The sequence below is a fragment of the Camelina sativa genome, chromosome 11 (assembly GCF_000633955.1).
Source record: "Camelina sativa cultivar DH55 chromosome 11, Cs, whole genome shotgun sequence".
In the NCBI taxonomy this organism is placed as follows: domain Eukaryota; kingdom Viridiplantae; phylum Streptophyta; class Magnoliopsida; order Brassicales; family Brassicaceae; genus Camelina; species Camelina sativa.
In genome coordinates, this window is record NC_025695.1 from 40,494,370 (window position 1) to 40,511,631 (window position 17,262).

At 34.0% G+C, this 17,262-nt stretch overlaps 5 protein-coding genes and 1 long non-coding RNA gene across 6 annotated transcripts in view; 3 read left to right on the plus strand and 3 right to left on the minus strand.

Annotated features, from left to right (window-relative positions):
• Window positions 1,750–3,084, plus strand: LOC104725735 (WD repeat-containing protein RUP1). The gene has a single exon (XM_010444444.2). It carries the CDS (start codon window positions 1,847–1,849, stop codon window positions 2,990–2,992), a length of 1,146 nt encoding a protein of 381 aa, XP_010442746.1. The 5' UTR covers window positions 1,750–1,846; the 3' UTR covers window positions 2,993–3,084.
• Window positions 7,290–8,837, plus strand: LOC104725736 (transcription factor LAF1-like). Its single transcript, XM_010444445.1, has 3 exons — window positions 7,290–7,604; window positions 7,712–7,841; window positions 8,040–8,837. The coding sequence occupies exons 1-3, from the start codon at window positions 7,469–7,471 to the stop codon at window positions 8,581–8,583; spliced, it is 810 nt and encodes a 269-aa protein (XP_010442747.1). The 5' UTR covers window positions 7,290–7,468; the 3' UTR covers window positions 8,584–8,837.
• LOC104725737 (25.3 kDa vesicle transport protein-like) lies at window positions 8,892–10,143 on the minus strand. Its single transcript, XM_010444446.1, has 4 exons — window positions 9,824–10,143; window positions 9,409–9,716; window positions 9,253–9,323; window positions 8,892–9,125 (listed from the first exon to the last, which is right to left on the minus strand). Exons 1-4 carry the CDS (start codon window positions 10,018–10,020, stop codon window positions 9,015–9,017), a joined length of 687 nt encoding a protein of 228 aa, XP_010442748.1. The 5' UTR covers window positions 10,021–10,143; the 3' UTR covers window positions 8,892–9,014.
• On the minus strand, window positions 10,349–12,368 carry LOC104725741 (transmembrane ascorbate ferrireductase 1-like). Its single transcript, XM_019232452.1, has 4 exons — window positions 11,406–12,368; window positions 11,106–11,154; window positions 10,795–10,994; window positions 10,349–10,711 (listed from the first exon to the last, which is right to left on the minus strand). Exons 1-4 carry the CDS (start codon window positions 11,547–11,549, stop codon window positions 10,403–10,405), a joined length of 702 nt encoding a protein of 233 aa, XP_019087997.1. The 5' UTR covers window positions 11,550–12,368; the 3' UTR covers window positions 10,349–10,402.
• LOC104725740 (centromere-associated protein E-like) overlaps window positions 15,099–17,262 on the plus strand; it is an 8,587-nt gene continuing 6,423 nt past the window's right edge. Inside the window, exons 1-6 of the mRNA XM_010444450.2 lie at window positions 15,099–15,604; window positions 15,792–15,992; window positions 16,077–16,199; window positions 16,296–16,333; window positions 16,415–16,508; window positions 16,598–16,944. Of these exons, the coding sequence (XP_010442752.1) occupies window positions 15,533–15,604; window positions 15,792–15,992; window positions 16,077–16,199; window positions 16,296–16,333; window positions 16,415–16,508; window positions 16,598–16,944 (875 nt within the window). The 5' untranslated portion in view covers window positions 15,099–15,532. The remainder of the gene's footprint in view (window positions 15,605–15,791; window positions 15,993–16,076; window positions 16,200–16,295; window positions 16,334–16,414; window positions 16,509–16,597; window positions 16,945–17,262) is intronic.
• Window positions 15,801–16,269, minus strand: LOC109127712. The gene is made up of 3 exons (XR_002034259.1): window positions 16,165–16,269; window positions 15,975–16,031; window positions 15,801–15,892 (listed from the first exon to the last, which is right to left on the minus strand). It is a non-coding gene; the product is annotated as an uncharacterized LOC109127712 (long non-coding RNA).

Sequence of the window (17,262 nt, forward strand, 5' to 3'; positions counted from 1 at the left end):
TATAAGAGAAAAACTGGATTTGCGGTTAATGGATGTTGTAACCGCATATTTATATGGTCCACTGGAAAATGAAATTTATATGAGATTACCAGAGGGAATTGAGCTCAAAGATAAGAGTGGTTCTCGAGAACAATACTGCATAAGACTAGACAAATCCCTTTATGGACTGAATCAAAGTGGGCGTATGTGGTACAATAGACTAAGTGAGTACCTAGCCAAAGAGGGCTATAAGAATGATCCCATCAGTCCATGTATTTTTATAAAGAAGTTTGCAAACAAAGGGTTTGTAATCATAGCAGTGTATGTGGATGATTTAAACATCCTTGGAACCTCTAGTGAAATTGCCCAAACAGTCGAATATCTAAAGAAAGAATTCGAGATGAAAGACCTAGGCAAGACTAAATTCTGTTTGGGATAGCAACTTGAGTACATAAATGATGGAATCCTTGTGCATCAAATGGCATATACTGAAAAGGTACTCAAGAGGTTTAATATGGACCAAGCTCACCCATTGACTAGCCCAATGGTTGTAAGGAGCCTTGATTTGGATAAAGATCCATTCGGTCCAAAGAAGGACGATGAAGAAGTTTTTGGTCCGGAAGTGCCATACCTCAAGGCTATAGGAGCGTTAATGTTCTTGGCTAGCTACACTAGACCAGACAAATGTTTTGCCGTGAACCTCCTAGCTAGATTTAGCTCATGTCCAACCCAAAGGCACTGGAACGGTATCAAACATGTTTTACGTTACCTACAAAGGACGACAGATTTGGGTTTATATTATACTATCCATAACAAAGAAGGTTTAGTTGGTTTTGCTGATGCAGGTTATCTATCTGATCCACATAATTCAAAGTCTCAAACCGGCTATGTGTTTACTCACGGTGGTACCGCGATTTCATGGCGTTCTATGAAGTAAAGCATTGTGGCCACTTCATCTAATCACGCGGAGATTTTAGCAATTCATGAAGCCAGCCGTGAATGTGTTTGGTGTAGATCGATGATTCAACATATCGGGACAGATTGTGGCATGGCCGACGATAAGGAAGCAACGGTTATATATGAAGACAATACGGCCTGCATCGCACAACTTAAGGAAGGATATATTAAGGGAGATCGGACGAAGAACATATTACCCAAGTTCTTCTTCACACATGAATTACAAAAAGCCGGAGAAGTTCAAGTGGTACAAGTTCAATCCTGCGACAACTCAGCCGATCTCTTCACCAAGTCATTGCCGACATCAACATTCAAGAAGCTCATGCACCAGATTGGGATGCAGAGACTTAAGGACTTCTAGGGATGCTTGGAACAGGGGGAGTAATGCATGTTGTACTCTTTTTCCTTCACCATGGTTTTGTCCCAATGGGTTTTCCTGATAAGGTTTTAATGAGGCAGCACCCCCAAGCGCATTACAGAGATCCTTCCTAGCACCAGGCACGGTTATGTCATCCAAGGGGGAGTGTTGTAAAACACTTGGAGTGGATCTTCCATAATCGGCCCATACACGGCCTATACATGACCCATGTACGTACAAGACCATAAGGCCCATCGACCACCTCCTTTAGTCTAAGTCGGTTTATGATTCCTAATGTAATTGGACTTTGCCTTTGACTATATATATGTAACCTCCATTCGATTGAATCAATAATAAGACAAGAGAAAACCTCCTTCGATTTCTCTAGTTTACAACACAATATATAAACCTACGTTAAATTAAAATATATACCCACTTTATAAACCCCACTTTATAGCTTATATATACACATCAACAACACATGAAATGTAATGTAATATGTAAAATAGTTTTCGTGTGGACCTAACTAAAACTAGTCGTCGTAACTCATTCATGGAGGCTTTGTTCTGCTCTGAGATACCAAACAACAACATCAGATCCTCCATTAACGATCTCTGTTACTCTTCTTCTTCTTCATATACATGGCCAACAATCATGACCTCCTCTTCCACAGTCATGAACACAGATAACATTCCTAGATGCGACTGGGATCTTTCTCTCTCGGCCGTTGTTTCCTCCGCATCCACCGGATCAGACGCTATCGGAACAATCGAGTTCGACCCGAGCGGAGAGATCATAGCTACAGGAGGTATCGCAAGAAAGATCAGAACGTATCGTTTGAGTTCTTTGTTAAGGTCACGTGACGATCACGTTACGGCTTCAGAGAGCTGTATATGCACGCCGGCGAAGCTAAGCAGTCTCAGATGGAGACCCGATTTATCTGGTCGGGTTATCGGGTCTGGAGACTACGACGGGGTTGTCACGGAGTACGACGTTGAGAAACAAGTTCCTGTTTTCGAGAGAGACGAGCATGGAGGTAGAAGGATTTGGAGCATGGACTACACGCTACACAATGGCTCTCTTATAGGCGCGTCGGGGTCCGACGACGGAACGGTTCAAATGTGGGATCCACGTAACGGAGGGTCGTTGGAAGGAACGGTTAGGCCCGGAGGCGGCGCGGCGATCTGTTCGGTAGAGTTTGATCCCTTCGGTGGATCTTCGTTAGCCGTCGGATGCGCTGACCGGAATGCTTACGTGTACGACATCAGAAGACTCGTTGACCCTTTGATCGTATTAGACGGTCATACCAAAACGGTGACGTATGCTCGGTTCATGAATTCTCATACGATCGTCACCGGTTCGACCGACGGGAGCTTGAAGCAATGGGATATAAACAACGGACGGCGCGTAGTTCGAACGTACCGGGGGCATGTTAATAGCCGGAACTTTGTCGGGTTGTCGGTTTGGAGACATGGTGGTTTGGTCGTGTCCGGGTCGGAGAATAACCAAGTGTTTGTGTATGATAAGAGGTGGGAGGAACCGGTTTGGGTGTGTGAGTTGGGTCAAACAGATCGGTTTGGGTCTGACCGACGGTTCGTGAGCAGTGTGTGTTTGAGACAAGTGGATGAAGATTGGTGCACACTTGTTGCCGGAGGATCCGATGGGGTTTTAGAGATTTTCTCGGGCATACGGAGCTAAGTCAGTATTTATATATTATGCTCATGATTATTACAAAGTTGAACTATAAACTGTCTATAATTATTCATTTGAATATGATTTAATTTCAATGTTACCACTTTTTTTTTTTTTAACTGATATTCAGAACTTTTCCAATCATTGCAATTCGAATACACATTCTATAGGGAATTTAAAATCAATTCAAAACAGTTAACATTGTTTTTCTTCTCATGAAAGGGTATCCTATTTGGAAGTACATTTGGTAAAGTAAAATTTATTTGTAAAATTTACATAATTAAATTCTTGTCATTTAAATAAATATCAAAACTTAAAGTTATTATTTATAATATCCAAAAACATACTTAAAACAATTCTAAATGAAATTAGTATCCATAATTTAAATATTCTAGATATTGTTAACTTGCTAAAAAAAAAGTTTTTGCGAATCATACTATGTAGCAGCTTAAGTTTTATATAAATATGATTATATAATTTTTTATGCATTGGTCTACTAAAATACACAAAATATTTTGGTCTGATATCAAAAGAGTTACGCCAATCTTAACCGGTATCAAAGACAAAAAATATAATCTATCTAAAATTATATATACAATATATATATTATATCAAAACATATTAAAATAAACACAAAAGTACAACATATATTTTTTTAATAATTATTACAAAATTTGTTAATCTAGTTCAATTTTATATATAGTTTTAGTTTTATATTTTAATTATTTTCATTTTTTCTTTCGAAGTTAAAAATTGCTCTCGGTTTTTAAGATTCATTTTCTGGATTATGAGAATTTATTGAGCCACAATTTAGTGGTGAAGATTTTGCCAAGTAATCAAAATCATGAAGCGAAGTTACCAGCAACCTCTAAACTATGAAGATTTTTTTAAAATCTAATCTATTCACCATCACAAGTATACATATAATAATATATGCACTACAAATGACAATGACAACCCTTTTCCATTAGCTAGAGTTTTTGAGATATAACTTGGGTTGTCAAGGGATATAAGAAGGGTTATAATAAAAGATGATATCAGTTAATTTTTAATGTTCTATATTTGATATATATAATTGGTAAAAGAATATGCACATGAAGTGTACAAATAGAGGGAATATAGGAGACTTTTAATTGCTTTAGAAATAAAAAGGCATATAAGAGAGTTCATATATTGAATTGAAAAATGATTTTCGGAATCTAAAAATATTATTGTTTTGGTGAAAACATTTGCAAGCTGAGATGAGTTCTAACATGGTGAGTCTTGATAATACAATATGTAGGATTTAGAGCATAGAGAATGCACTTATTCATAGAGAATGCACTTATTTCCAAGTAATATTTCTCATTTGTTTTCCAAGATTTATTTTATATAAATAGGACAAAGCTTTTGCACTCTAAGCATATACATTAATCTTGTTTTCATTTACTAGAAATGTTGCTAACAAGGATGAAGAAAAATAATAGATGTATTTTATACATGTTAGTTTGCAGATGTTTAATCTTAATAATTGTTTTATCTTAATGTCTAGAACATCCCTCAAGACTTGGCTGAATCAATTCATCTAATTACTAAAAGCTAGATGGAGGAAAGATCACTTATTTTTGTATTGATCGAGCAATCTATTCTTGTTTTTCTCAATTAGTTATTTGTTGTTTTCAGACTACTCCAGATAAATTGCACCATAAAGACGGGACAAAACACAATAGTCCAATAGACAAAAAAAACGTAGTAAAAAAATCTAGAGTTATAGAAAATCTGGAGTTCACATTCCTTCTATTTAATTAGAAAGTTGTTGTTTGCATTATCAAAAGTGAGAGAGTTGTTAGTCGATCTCAAATTCTGAAAAAATCGGCGAAGCATGTTTCCTCCACGGAATCAATATAAAATTTACCCTCTAGATTATAAAGAAGTCTTTGATTTGGTAAGTTCAGACAGCAAGAAAAGGCGCTCTATAATCAACAAACTTTATAGTGCATAAAAAAGTTGAATGATGGTGCGAGGGTAAAAACTTTTTCCGATAGCCTTTTGAGTGATATAAGACCTGTGCTTGTATTGAATGTTGTGAAACTATTATATGTATAACAATTTTCGAACTACAATGTAACATGTTTATGGATTTTGCAATTCCCTAAGTATAACCAATCAATCAATCTCTTTTCTTTTGGGGTTAAAAAATCATTTTTGAACAATACAATGTGTCAATATTTTATATATGTAAAATAAGAGATTTTTTCCTTTAGAATTATGTAATAATGTTGTTGTCAAAAAAAAAGAAGTTATGTACTGTATTAATGTTTTGATGCAAAATAAAACTTTATTTTTGTTTTAAATTATGTAAATATATTTTGATGCAAAATAAAACCGGCCTAAACGTTTATTGGGAAAAGTGGCCATACAAAACTTTGCCACATGCCCATGAAAGTAGTGAACCAGTCCATATAAGAGTGTGGCAGTCAGTAAAACATAATATAAGATCATCATGTCTCTTGTCAATTTTCTTTGAGGTAACTAACAGAAAAGAAATGTGGTTGTGGCTTCAAAGAAATTAATAAAACAGAAATGTACTTTTTTTTTAAAAGCTGATTTTATTAGAAAAAAAAAATGGAAAGAATTACAAATGTAGAGCCAAACCAAGACTAAGCTAATATCCAAAACCGACCACCACTCAGGCAATGAGAACCAGAGCAACTAAACCAAAGGCTTCAACTTCGTCCAATGTACTTTTAAATTCAAAATATTACTAAAAAAAGTTTTTGTTTTAACAACACCAATACTATTCTTTTTCAAAAATACTAACACTAATTATTTAGTCCAAAAATATCACAAACACTAAAAATAAAATTAATGATTTATAATTTAGAATTTTGGTTTTGGGTTTAGTATTTTGGACTTAGAGTTTATTTTTAGGGTTTATGATTTAGTTTTGAAGGTTTAAAGTTTAGTTTGATGATTTATTTTTAGAGTGTATGATTATTTTTTACGCTTTATGATATAGTTTTGAAGGTTTAAAGTTTAGTTTTGTTTTGTGTTATTTTAGGGAAAAAAAAAATCTTGTAGTGGTATTTTTGAGAAAGAAAAAAAAGCTTGTGATGACATTTTTGAAACAAAACTTGTTCTAATGGTATTTTTGAGAATGTCTTTAACAAAATAGGTAAGAATTAGAACATATATTGGAGGCATTTCAAAATGAGAAGCCAACAAACCCATTTGGGTGGCTACATATGGAAATGCAAAATATTCCCTCTCTCAAATGTAAACCCTATTTGTGAATTTGAAATGTATTTTACACATCTATTATCAATAAAATCCAAAAAAACAATTTTAAATGTACAAAAATGTGTAGCAAATAGGAGGAAAGTGTTGACTCACCTACCGATATTAATTACATAAATATCCTAACAAATAATTTTTTTTATATTGATAGTAGTTTATATTATATGGTTATGCTTAAATACAAACATTGCCAAGTTTGGTTAATGAAAAATCCAATTTGTCCGCTCGCTTCTGATTAGCTTAGCGAAGATACACACCTTTACAAAGATTGGATGATTCTTTAAATTCTTTAATTAATTTCATAATTATTGATTAGTACCAGACAAAGTTTGTTTTGTCAACGTTAAGTTTTGCCCTCCAAAGAACATTTTACTCATTTATATGATTTGGTCAAATTACATCATTTGCGCTTTTACTTGAAAAACCAAAGTCTTGATCTTTTTACTTAAATACGCATCCGGAACCAAAGTACTTAAGTCAATTTTTGACACAAACTTGTTTGACATTGATGGTGATATTTTGAGTTTACTTTTGTGTAAAGAGATGGAGACAAGTGATATATATCCACTTGAGTTAAATCATAGATAACACTGTGATTAATACTAACATCTATCATCGTAACAAAAGTTTCCTTGTGATTCACAGTTTCGTCGAAATCTCTATATTTTATTAGGCGTTATAGACTTTTTTCATATAGAGTTAAGAAGAAAAGAACAAAAGATATCTGAAAGCAAAAAACAATTAAAGATTCCTTCTTCTCTCTAACTTGTCTTCAATTAATGTATAGTTTAGTTTAAACCAAGTGACTTGGGTTTACAACTAATCTTTGCTTACATATTCCACCAGACTTTTATCCTGGCTCCATCCTAGCTACCTTGTAATACTTAATTACGCATATGCACTAATTACAAATACACAGATAAACACGTGTATACATGCAATTTCATTTGAGTCATATGTCTTTTATTATATACTACGCAGCCCCATTTGTGGCTAATTCCTAAAAGTCTCTAGATTATGGCTTTTATGTGTTTGCGTTTGCGTTTTAAATAAATGGTCTCTCTATCTCTCTATGCATAATTGTCTATGCTCATATCTACTTCTCTCCATCTGTCTTTGTCTCTTTCTCTCTCTCATTCATCATTTACACAAATTATCTCTTAATTGATAAGACTTGAGAGAGAAAGAAAGAAGGATAGGTGGAAGATGATGACCAAATCTGGAGAGAGACCAAAACAAAGACAGAGGAAAGGGTTATGGTCACCTGAAGAAGACCAGAAACTCAAGAACTTCATCATCTCTCATGGCCATGCTTGCTGGACCACTGTTCCCATCCTAGCTGGTTTTTTTTCTTTTTCTTTAATCTCTCAAATCCGTCATTAGACTCTTAATTCTCATCATTATTAATTGTTAGTCTCATCCTTAAACTAACTGTCATTATGCTGCCAGGTTTGCAAAGGAATGGGAAAAGCTGCCGATTAAGGTGGATTAACTACCTAAGACCAGGACTAAAGAGAGGGACGTTTAGTGCAGAAGAAGAAGAGATCATATTGACTTTACATTCTTCCTTGGGTAACAAGTAAGTAAACCCTTTTTGGTCGTCTATAACTCACCCACACATGTACTGATGTACACTTCCCGGATTAGAAGCCGGGTTATAATGTAACCCAAAGGGGCTCAACTACAAGTCTCGGTCCTAACTCCTAAGTGAAAAACTTAATTTTCCTTTTAATAGATTTTTCATAAAGTTGATATTATGATTTTCGATTTGGTTAAGGTGGTCAAGGATTGCTAAATACTTACCGGGAAGAACAGACAACGAGATAAAGAACTATTGGCACTCTTATCTGAAGAAGAGATGGCTCAAATCTCAACCACAGCTCAAAACTCAGAGATCAAACCTCACAGAGTCTGCTACTTCACTAATTTCTTGCGGGAAAAGAAGCCTGGAAACTGAAACCCTAGATCACGTGATCTCCTTTGAGAAATTAGCAGAGAAACCATCTTCATCACCACCACAAGAAAGCAACACGAACATGATGAACAGCGGTAAATACTTGCCCAAGCTGTTCTTCTCCGAGTGGATCAGTTCTTCAAATCCGCACATCGATTACTCCCCTGCTCTTACATATTCTAAGCACATTAATCATCAAACTGAAGACCAAATCGATGAAGAAGAAGTAATGATGATCAACAACAACAACTACTCTTCACTTGAGGATGTCATGCTCCGTACAGAGTTCTTGCAGCCTGATCATGAGTATGCAAATTATTATTCTTCTGGAGATTTCTTCAGCAACAACGACCAAAATTACGTTTAAATGAAGACTTAATCGAGAAAAGTGAATATGATCGCAAGAGAAACATAAACAACTTACTTGCGTTACAAGTTACAAAAAATGTTCTGATTTTTTTAGATCAAACATGAACAAAGTATACTTTTTCAATGGAAAGCTTGGATCTTTTATATCAAATTGGTTTTAGTTATTTATTAAATTTTCAAGAAAATCTGTATATACAAATAGAATAATTATTTGTATGTGAAGTGTGTTTTTATATTTGGTTCATGTCTCTATCATTGTCTGTCTTCTTGTTCCTCCATAGAGTTTACTATTGTCGTAGACTACTCTTAAGCAACATTTCAAAGTCAAATTATTTTAACAAGTAACGATAATTTTATAACTACTAGCTAGCTAGGATGTTTCGTATATACACTCTTCTTCTTCTTTTGAATTTTAAAAATATTACTTGATTATATCATTGTTGAAATTAAATAATCATCTGTCATAATCAATCTTGCTTTGAAAAGAACAAGAATAACGAGAATAATGATCGTCACTGGTGTCCATTTTAACGCAATATCCTGCAAAATTTGTAATAACATAAAGTGCAAACATTAACTATAACCAACACCAAAAATTCAATTGAAAAGTGTGAAACATTATTAGTCATAATTTGATGAACCATGTCTAGCTTTTTATTTCAAATACCTGAAGACATTGTGAGTTCCAAATGGTTGAAACAGACGTTCGTCGATCCAAAGACGTTATTTCCGATGTTTCTTGCAATACAAAAAAAAAAAAAAAGAGGATTAACAAAAATTACGTTAACTGAAGGTAAAAAAGAGACGATCAAGAAAAAAGTACCTAAAAGTTGTCGTATTTGTATTATATCATTCATATGCTCAGTGACTACATGGAGTTCTTCATTCCGCAAAGCATTCAGCTTCGACAGATTAGCCTGTGTTCTCGTGTCCATATATTGTTTCCTTATTCTCCCTATGCTCTTACCAAACCTAACGAAGCTATAGGGTTTTGAGATTTTCTGAATCAGTTCTGTCTCGTCGAGCTTATCAAGTTCCTTTTGCAGATCCTGCAGGTAATGAAACAATAGCTTTCTTGGGTACGATGAATCCGATAGCACGATGTAACATATCTTCTTCTCCACCAAGAAGCTTCACCGTTTCAAAACTTGAGAGATTAATAATGAGTAAATAAATAGAAAGACAAAAAAAACAGAGGATATGTCAAAAATTTAGTATTGATTAATATGAAAGGATACTGGAAAGAATGATGATCGAGCAAGATGGTCATCTTTGGATGTAACAATGAGCCTTTGGAGATTTGTGTAAGAAGGAATTCGGCTTGTTGCTTGTACATCAAGAAACTAATGTTGTCTTGTTGGTTTACATAATAAGGTTGATCTTGTGCAAGGGGCAATCCATCTTCAACCCTACCAACTATTGTTAGCTTCACCATGATCGATTCTTGATTTATTCAGAAAATAGATCATTCTTATGTTAATAAGTCATATATAAGACGGGGAAGAAAGATTGAAGATGAAGATATTCCATTGGCCATTGGGTTATGCAAAGAAACATAGCGTGGTGGTGGGAAGTTAATGAGGGAAAACTTTTTGGAGGCGATTGAAAATAAAGAAGTAAAGATTAGGGATATCTTGTTCATAAAGACAACTTTAGGGAAGGGGAAAGCATATTAGTTTTCCTTGTGTAATTGCAAAGTGCAAATCTTTAATACAAATTGTGGTTCAAACCTTTAACGTATGAAACGACAACATTATGTTTAAAATAAACAAATTATGGAAGTAGAGACTTGTTGGAAGGGAAGAAGTTTGAAGAGGTCAGATAGCTGAGTAACTATAGTTATATTCATTAGAGGAAGGAGCAGGCTTGGCAGAAACAGTGAGTATCACAAAAGTACCAAAGAGAATTGTGACAATAGCCATGAAATTGACAAGAAACGCTTCTGATCCATATTTGTCAAGCCCTGAATTTTCCATGAAAGTGAGCTTCTCAAGAAACCCTAAAGCCGAGTTTCCAACAGCAAGAATATAAACAAAGAGCCCAAGAAACGCGTGCCATGGAAGCAAGTTGCTTCTTAGAGTTGATGATCCTCTAGGGAAGAAGAAGATTATAAAGCTATAATGCCACTGCAAAGTATTTAAAGAAAAAAAGCTTTTCCATCAACAACTTCGATTTTAAAGATTTTTTCATGAATTAATGAATTATTTACCTGAAAGGCATAAAAAACAATGACTCCAATACCAATCCAAGAATGGAGGCTATAGAGATTTGGGATGTGTGACTCGTTATGGTTCTTGAAAGCAGCACATATCCCGCAGATTCCAAGAATCAGAGCAATGGCGTGGAGGACAAGGTGGATCTTTTTCTTCTTTTGTTTCTCAATTCGAAGCCATTTGTAACTTATAATTGCTGAGTACGTTTGAAAAAAGAAAAAAAAACATAAAACACAATTTAGACTGCATAAAGTATAAAATATCATCTTTTTTGGTATATCAGTTTTCTTATTGTCTTTGTTATTACCTTCGCCCCCCAGAATTATTAAGCCGATGAGCATCAAAACAGGATGAAGCTAGATAAAAAAATGAATAAACATAAATTTAGGACAAATAAACTTGCAAATGAAGAAACTGAATTAGGTCTACTGATTAAACTTAAGCATCACAATAAAAAAAAACACAGATATTTAACAATAATGAGAAACAAAAACAGATTACTACTTTTTTTTTTTCTTTACAAAATCCAAAACTGGTCTACGTAGATGTGAGACACATAACGAAAAAACAAGAAACGAAACAAAGAGATGTAGAGAGAAGAGTTTACATTAAAGATGAGGTTCTTGTTCGTAGACTCCCATGCAAATCCACCTCTATAACTGATTGACCAATAAAGAACCATCACCGATGCGACTAAGGCGAGCGTGTGTGCCACAAACGCTACCATCCTTGCGTTTATTTTGACGGCCATGTGTTTATCTTCTTCGATTGTTCGATAAATTTGGAACCAAAAGCAAGAAGAAGAACCCGAGTCTTAATGAAAGTCAACTACTATAACCCCTGCAGTAGCACGGACGTCGTGCCAACGAGTCAACGAATGGAGAATTTACGGAAAATGTCAGTGGAACTATTACAGGCTCAAAAAATTCAATCTACATGAGACCAATCCCACCTCAGGCTAAGAGTCACAGATTTAAGACCGACGACTTAATTTGTTGAACTCAAAGTAATACACAAGCCTAACGGTCATTTATTTTAGGTGATTAATATATTTTTCATACTATTATAAGACTTTTATATTTATTTTATTTTATGTAAGTCTCCTGATGAATTTTCCATGGAAGTAAGCCTTTCAACGACACCAAAAGCCGAATTTCCAACATCAAGAACACAAATATAGAGACCGTACGTAGACATGTCCCATTCCATGGATGCAAACCGCGTTTTGGGATGTTTAACTCGTTGTGGTTCTTGATGGCAACAATGAAGCACCATCATCGTTGCGACTTGCGACTATAGCGAATGCGTGTGCCACAATTGCCACCTTCCTCGCGTTTATTTCGGTAGCCGTGTTTTGGGTTCTTCTTCGATATATATGTCCGAGACATATGGAAGCTAAAAAAGTAATAAGAATTTGGATCTTCTTGAGAGTGGATCTAATGAAAAAATCTATTAGACCTTTGTTTTATCCATTTGGCGGGGCACGTTTCGGAAGACACATGCATGATCAGTTTTTTTTTTTTTTGGTATTTTGTATGGGTGAATTTGTGTGATTAAGTGACCAAAAGAAAAAAAGGAAGTAAATTAAGTGAGTAACCATAGACCCATGTACAATGACCAAAAAGGATAGCAGTGAAGAACACGCGCAGGGGAGAAGAAAAAAGAGGTGCTGATGTCATAACAAAATTGATTTTACCCCTCATCATTTTAAGTCCTAATTTAATTTTATAGAAATAACTAAATAAATCTTGCAATAGTTTAAAAAAACCATAGATTTTTTTATTTATATAACATGATTCGAATTTTTAAAATCGGATAAGAATTAATTAAAATAAAAAATAGTGTTCATTTAAAATTTAAACTATATAGTATAGAATCAAACTAAATAGTATAGAATGAAACCTATTTAATAAAATAATTTTATAATAGTGGTACTGAGAGTACGGTACTAGTGGTGGTTATACGATATGGTGGTGGCTACAATAAACCCTAAACACTCTTTTGTAAACCCAAACTGATATATAATTTCGTTTAATTGTAAAATTTAAACCCTAAACACTATTTTATAAACTCAAACCGACATATAATTTTGTTTAATTGTAAAATTTAAACCCTAACCACTCTTTTATAAACCCAAACCGACATATAATTTTGTTTAATTGTAAAATCTAAACCCTAACCATTATTTTATAAACCCAAACCGACGTATAATTTCGTTTAATTGTAAAATCTAAATCCTATCTACTCTTTTGTAAATCCAAAACGACATATAATTTTGTTTAATTATAAAATTTAAATCTTAACTATTCTTCTATGAACTCAAACTGACATATATTTAAACTCTAATCTTCTTTTATAAAAGCAAACCTACATAATTTCCTTAATAAAAAGATCTACATAATTTGTTTCCTTAATTTGTTTTTTTTTTTTTTTTATTTTAATTTTATTTAAATATGTTATGACATGTCATATGTTATAATATGTGTGTATATATATAGGATGTCATATGTTATAATATATGTGTGTATATATATAGGGGAGAGAGGACGTGAGGAAAAGTGGTAACTGTTAATTATGTACATTACGCAAAATTGTCAATATTATAGAAAATATAGGTTAATGGTTAGTATATTATGTACATAGTCAGTCATTTAATTAAAGATTTTTTATTGGTTATTGGTGCCAATTTCCCTTTTTGTATTCATATGTGTTATCGTGACCGTTGATGAACATCTAATAAACGACTTGGCTGTTGTCATGTGGCAACTGGCAACCCGAGAAGTAGCCAAAGCAGGCATCTATTTAACTACGCCGCACGTCGTAGTTGGCAACTAGTCTTACATGCTCACATTTATATCTCTGTGAGCCCAAGCCCACCTATTCCTAAGGCTAAAGATTCACTCAAACAACACAAACGAATATTGTGTAAACCCACCTAATCTCTATAACATTTTCCAAAGTAATTATTGCAAGTCTGTCTAATCTAGAATTGACTTGCATAAGTCTGTCATAATTCATAAATATGGTTAGACCACAATGATAGCGATGCAAACTTATAGCATACACACATTTATGATTGTGTGGAATGAAGACAAAATGTTATAACAATCTGTATACTGTTTTGGGGTATTTTGAGCAATTTTCTCTTAGGCAAAATATAAATAAAAAATCATATAAGTCTTGCATTTATAAAGTTGTTTGACAATTGTTCACAAAAGCTTAACAACTAACAAGTGGCCCATGCAAGATATGTCTTCTAGTGAACCAGATTTCTCTATAGTCTATATAGACAAAGTCATGAGTCTTAATTTCCTAACCTTTTTTGTTGACGTCATTTCCGATTTTGTTTTAATCACCAAATGCTAATTATTGAATATGTTCTGCACCTAATCTAAGGAAAATTATGGGGGATATACAAAACTTGTTAACGACAAAATATTAAGAGATGAGATGTCTAAACATAACATTATTATAGTAAAAGCAAAAAAAAAATTAGGAGACAAAGAAAATGAGAGCACTGAAGAGAGCGACAGTGTTTGTTGCACATGTTTTCATGTGCTTCCAATACTTGCTCTCATTTTTATATAGGTTTTGTTGATCCAGCTTCTAATTATTTTTTTAATCAGTATAAACCTTTTTTTTTAATATTCACCTTCATTATTAGAAAACCAAAATCATAAAATTCTGATGAGTTGGTTTCGATTTGAAGAATTTCAGGTATCCCTTAGTCTATAACTTTAATCAAACTTTAAAAATCATTACAAAAGTCTAATACAATGTCCATATTTCAAAATTAGTTTTAAGATTGCGAATTAGTACCAAGAAATAGAGAAGAGAGTGAGTGTTGCAATTATCAAACCAATATATATCTACTGATACAAGAAACCAAAATATATTGAGTGCAGATTCATTAAAATTCTGAATTAAATGTTGTATCATTAAATATAAAACACACCACACGCAAAGATACATATATTCTATAGTGTGTAGTACAGCTGTATGTACATAAACATAATGCATGATGGATCATGACCAGGATGTGGCATGCAGATAAAGGTGTTTCTGGTTTTTCTTGGGGCCACCAATATAGTAGTCTCAAGTTCTCAACTCAATAATGGTGTAATGTGCAAATGCCTTTCATATACTATATGATTTACTTTTAAACTTTTTTTTATACATTTCAATACTAGAAGCCACTAAACCTCTTTTACCCTTCACTCATGTAAATGTAAAGATACTTTTTAACATGATTCAAGTTTGTAGTTAACAATTCTTATAGACTAAATTGTAAGTCACACACAAGCAATTAAAAAGGGGGAGGTTGGGGTGTCTATTAAATTTACAAGGACCCATAAAATCACACCCACATTATATGCCTTACTGCATTAAAAAGAAAAGCACTTTTCAATTCAATCAATTAATAAACTATTAAAAGTTAATTTCCTACTCAATCAAAACCCCATTTTAAAGCAGTAAGAAAAAATTTAGGCTTTAGATGGAATCTACTTATAACTCCCTGATTAAGTTTTATATATTAAATGAAGTGGTACGATTACGAATCAACCTTTATATTCTACAAGGAAAGTGATCTCACACAGTCTGTAAATCAGGTTTTTGTGTTTTGTTTTTGTTTCCTCCTATCCTAAGTACATTCTTTGGAAACTGATACATATCAGAGAATCCAAATTTTGAACAAGGTTTTGGTTTCTTTCGAGAAAAAAAAAAAAAAAAACAATGTTTAAGTCATGGAGGAACGACAAGAACAAGATCAAGGCTGTGTTCAAGCTTCAGTTTCAGGCAACTCAGGTTTGTGTTTCTTTAAATCTCGAAACCCAACAATCTAGTTTTCGTAAATCTTTGTGAAAAATTCAGACAATGTGTTCGGTATAGTTCTAGATCTGTGACTTTCAAAGTTTCAAGATTTGTTTGAAGTGTGAATGTGATTTTTATGAGTATTAAAAAAAAAAATGTTACCTTTTTATTGAATTTGAAGGTGCCGAAGCTGAAGAAGACTGCTTTGATGATCTCATTGGTTCCTGATGATGTTGGGAAGCCAACATTTAAGCTGGAGAAAGCTGAGGTTAAAGAAGGGATCTGTTCATGGGAGAATCCAATTTATGTGTCAGTGAAGCTAATCAAAGAACCTAAATCTGGGATTGTCCGTGAGAAGATTTACCATTTTGTTGTTGCAACTGTGAGTGAAACACCAACATATTATGTCTTTTGAGTTATTCTGGGAAAGAAAAAAAGGTTCAATATTTACCAAACTCTGTTTCAGGGTTCTTCGAAATCGGGTTTTCTAGGAGAAGCATCCATTGATTTTGCAGATTTTCTGACAGAAACAGAGCCAGTAACTGTTTCTTTACCTCTCAAATTTGCCAACTCTGGTGCTGTCTTGAATGTACTCCTTTTCTTCTCCTTCTGAAACCTGAGTTAGAAATTGCATCAGATATGTGAGAAGTTTATATAAAGTATTTGGTTGTTGTGTTTGGTGCAGGTGACAATTCATAAGATACAAGGAGCCAGTGATTTAAAGTAAATAGTTTCTTCTTTCTTCTATATGTTGCTGTTTACTGTTTTCTTTATAAGAGATTTACTGACTTCTAATTTTTGCAGATTTATTGAGGAAAATAAAGATCAAACACTTAGCAAAGAAGACAGCTTCAAAAGTCTACAAAGCAATGATGAGTTAGAAGGATATAACCAAGATGTAAGGCTCTTGGGTTCAGATAAGTTAATTGAACTTTCTTTTGTTTATTAAGAAAGTTGTGATAGTTAAGTTTTGGATTTGTTTTGCAGGAAAGGAGCTTAGATGCAAACACGGCTAAGAATGCTGGCCTAGGAGGTTCTTTTGATTCGATTGGTGAATCAGGATGGATAGATGAAGGGAATGCACGCTTACCTCAACGACATAACTCAGTTCCTGCAACGAAAAACGGACATCGAAGATCAAACACAGACTGGTCAGCTAGTTCAACATCAGATGAAAGTTACATCGAGTCAAGAACCAGTCCTGAGAACAATTTCCAAAGAGGATTCCCTGGTGTTGTTACTGAATCGAGTGACCCTATTGAAAGGCTCAAAATGGAATTGGAAGCTTTGAGAAGGCAATCAGAGTTATCCGAGCTGGAAAAGCAGTCTTTAAGGAAACAGGCGACAAAGGAGAGCAAACGGATACAGGAACTGTCGAGGGAAGTTAGTTGTCTCAAGGGTGAAAGAGATGGAGCTCTGGAAGAGTGTGAAAAGCTCAGGGTGCAGAACAGTAGAGATGAGGCTGATGCTGAAAGCAGGTTGAGATGCGTAAGCGAAGATTCGAGTAATATGATTGAGGAGATTAGAGATGAGCTGAGTTGTGAGAAGGATTTGACGAGTAACCTTAAGTTGCAGTTGCAGAGGACACAAGAGTCAAACTCTAATTTGATTCTTGCTGTGAGGGATCTCAATGAGATGTTGGAGCAGAAGAA

Coding starts and splice junctions, on each gene's coding strand:
- LOC104725735 (XM_010444444.2), top strand. CDS start 1,847: ATGGAGGCTTTGTTCTGCTCTGAGATACCAAACAACAACATCAGATCC.
- LOC104725736 (XM_010444445.1), top strand. CDS start 7,469: ATGATGACCAAATCTGGAGAGAGACCAAAACAAAGACAGAGGAAAGGG. Junction 7,605..7,711: donor CACTGTTCCCATCCTAGCTG/GTTTTTTTTCTT, acceptor TTATGCTGCCAG/GTTTGCAAAGGAATGGGAAA. Junction 7,842..8,039: donor CATTCTTCCTTGGGTAACAA/GTAAGTAAACCC, acceptor GATTTGGTTAAG/GTGGTCAAGGATTGCTAAAT.
- LOC104725737 (XM_010444446.1), bottom strand. CDS start 10,020: ATGGTGAAGCTAACAATAGTTGGTAGGGTTGAAGATGGATTGCCCCTT. Junction 9,324..9,408: donor ACAAATACGACAACTTTTAG/GTACTTTTTTCT, acceptor TTGTATTGCAAG/AAACATCGGAAATAACGTCT. Junction 9,126..9,252: donor GGAACTCACAATGTCTTCAG/GTATTTGAAATA, acceptor CAAATTTTGCAG/GATATTGCGTTAAAATGGAC.
- LOC104725741 (XM_019232452.1), bottom strand. CDS start 11,549: ATGGCCGTCAAAATAAACGCAAGGATGGTAGCGTTTGTGGCACACACG. Junction 10,995..11,105: donor AATAATTCTGGGGGGCGAAG/GTAATAACAAAG, acceptor AAACGTACTCAG/CAATTATAAGTTACAAATGG. Junction 10,712..10,794: donor TTGTTTTTTATGCCTTTCAG/GTAAATAATTCA, acceptor AATACTTTGCAG/TGGCATTATAGCTTTATAAT.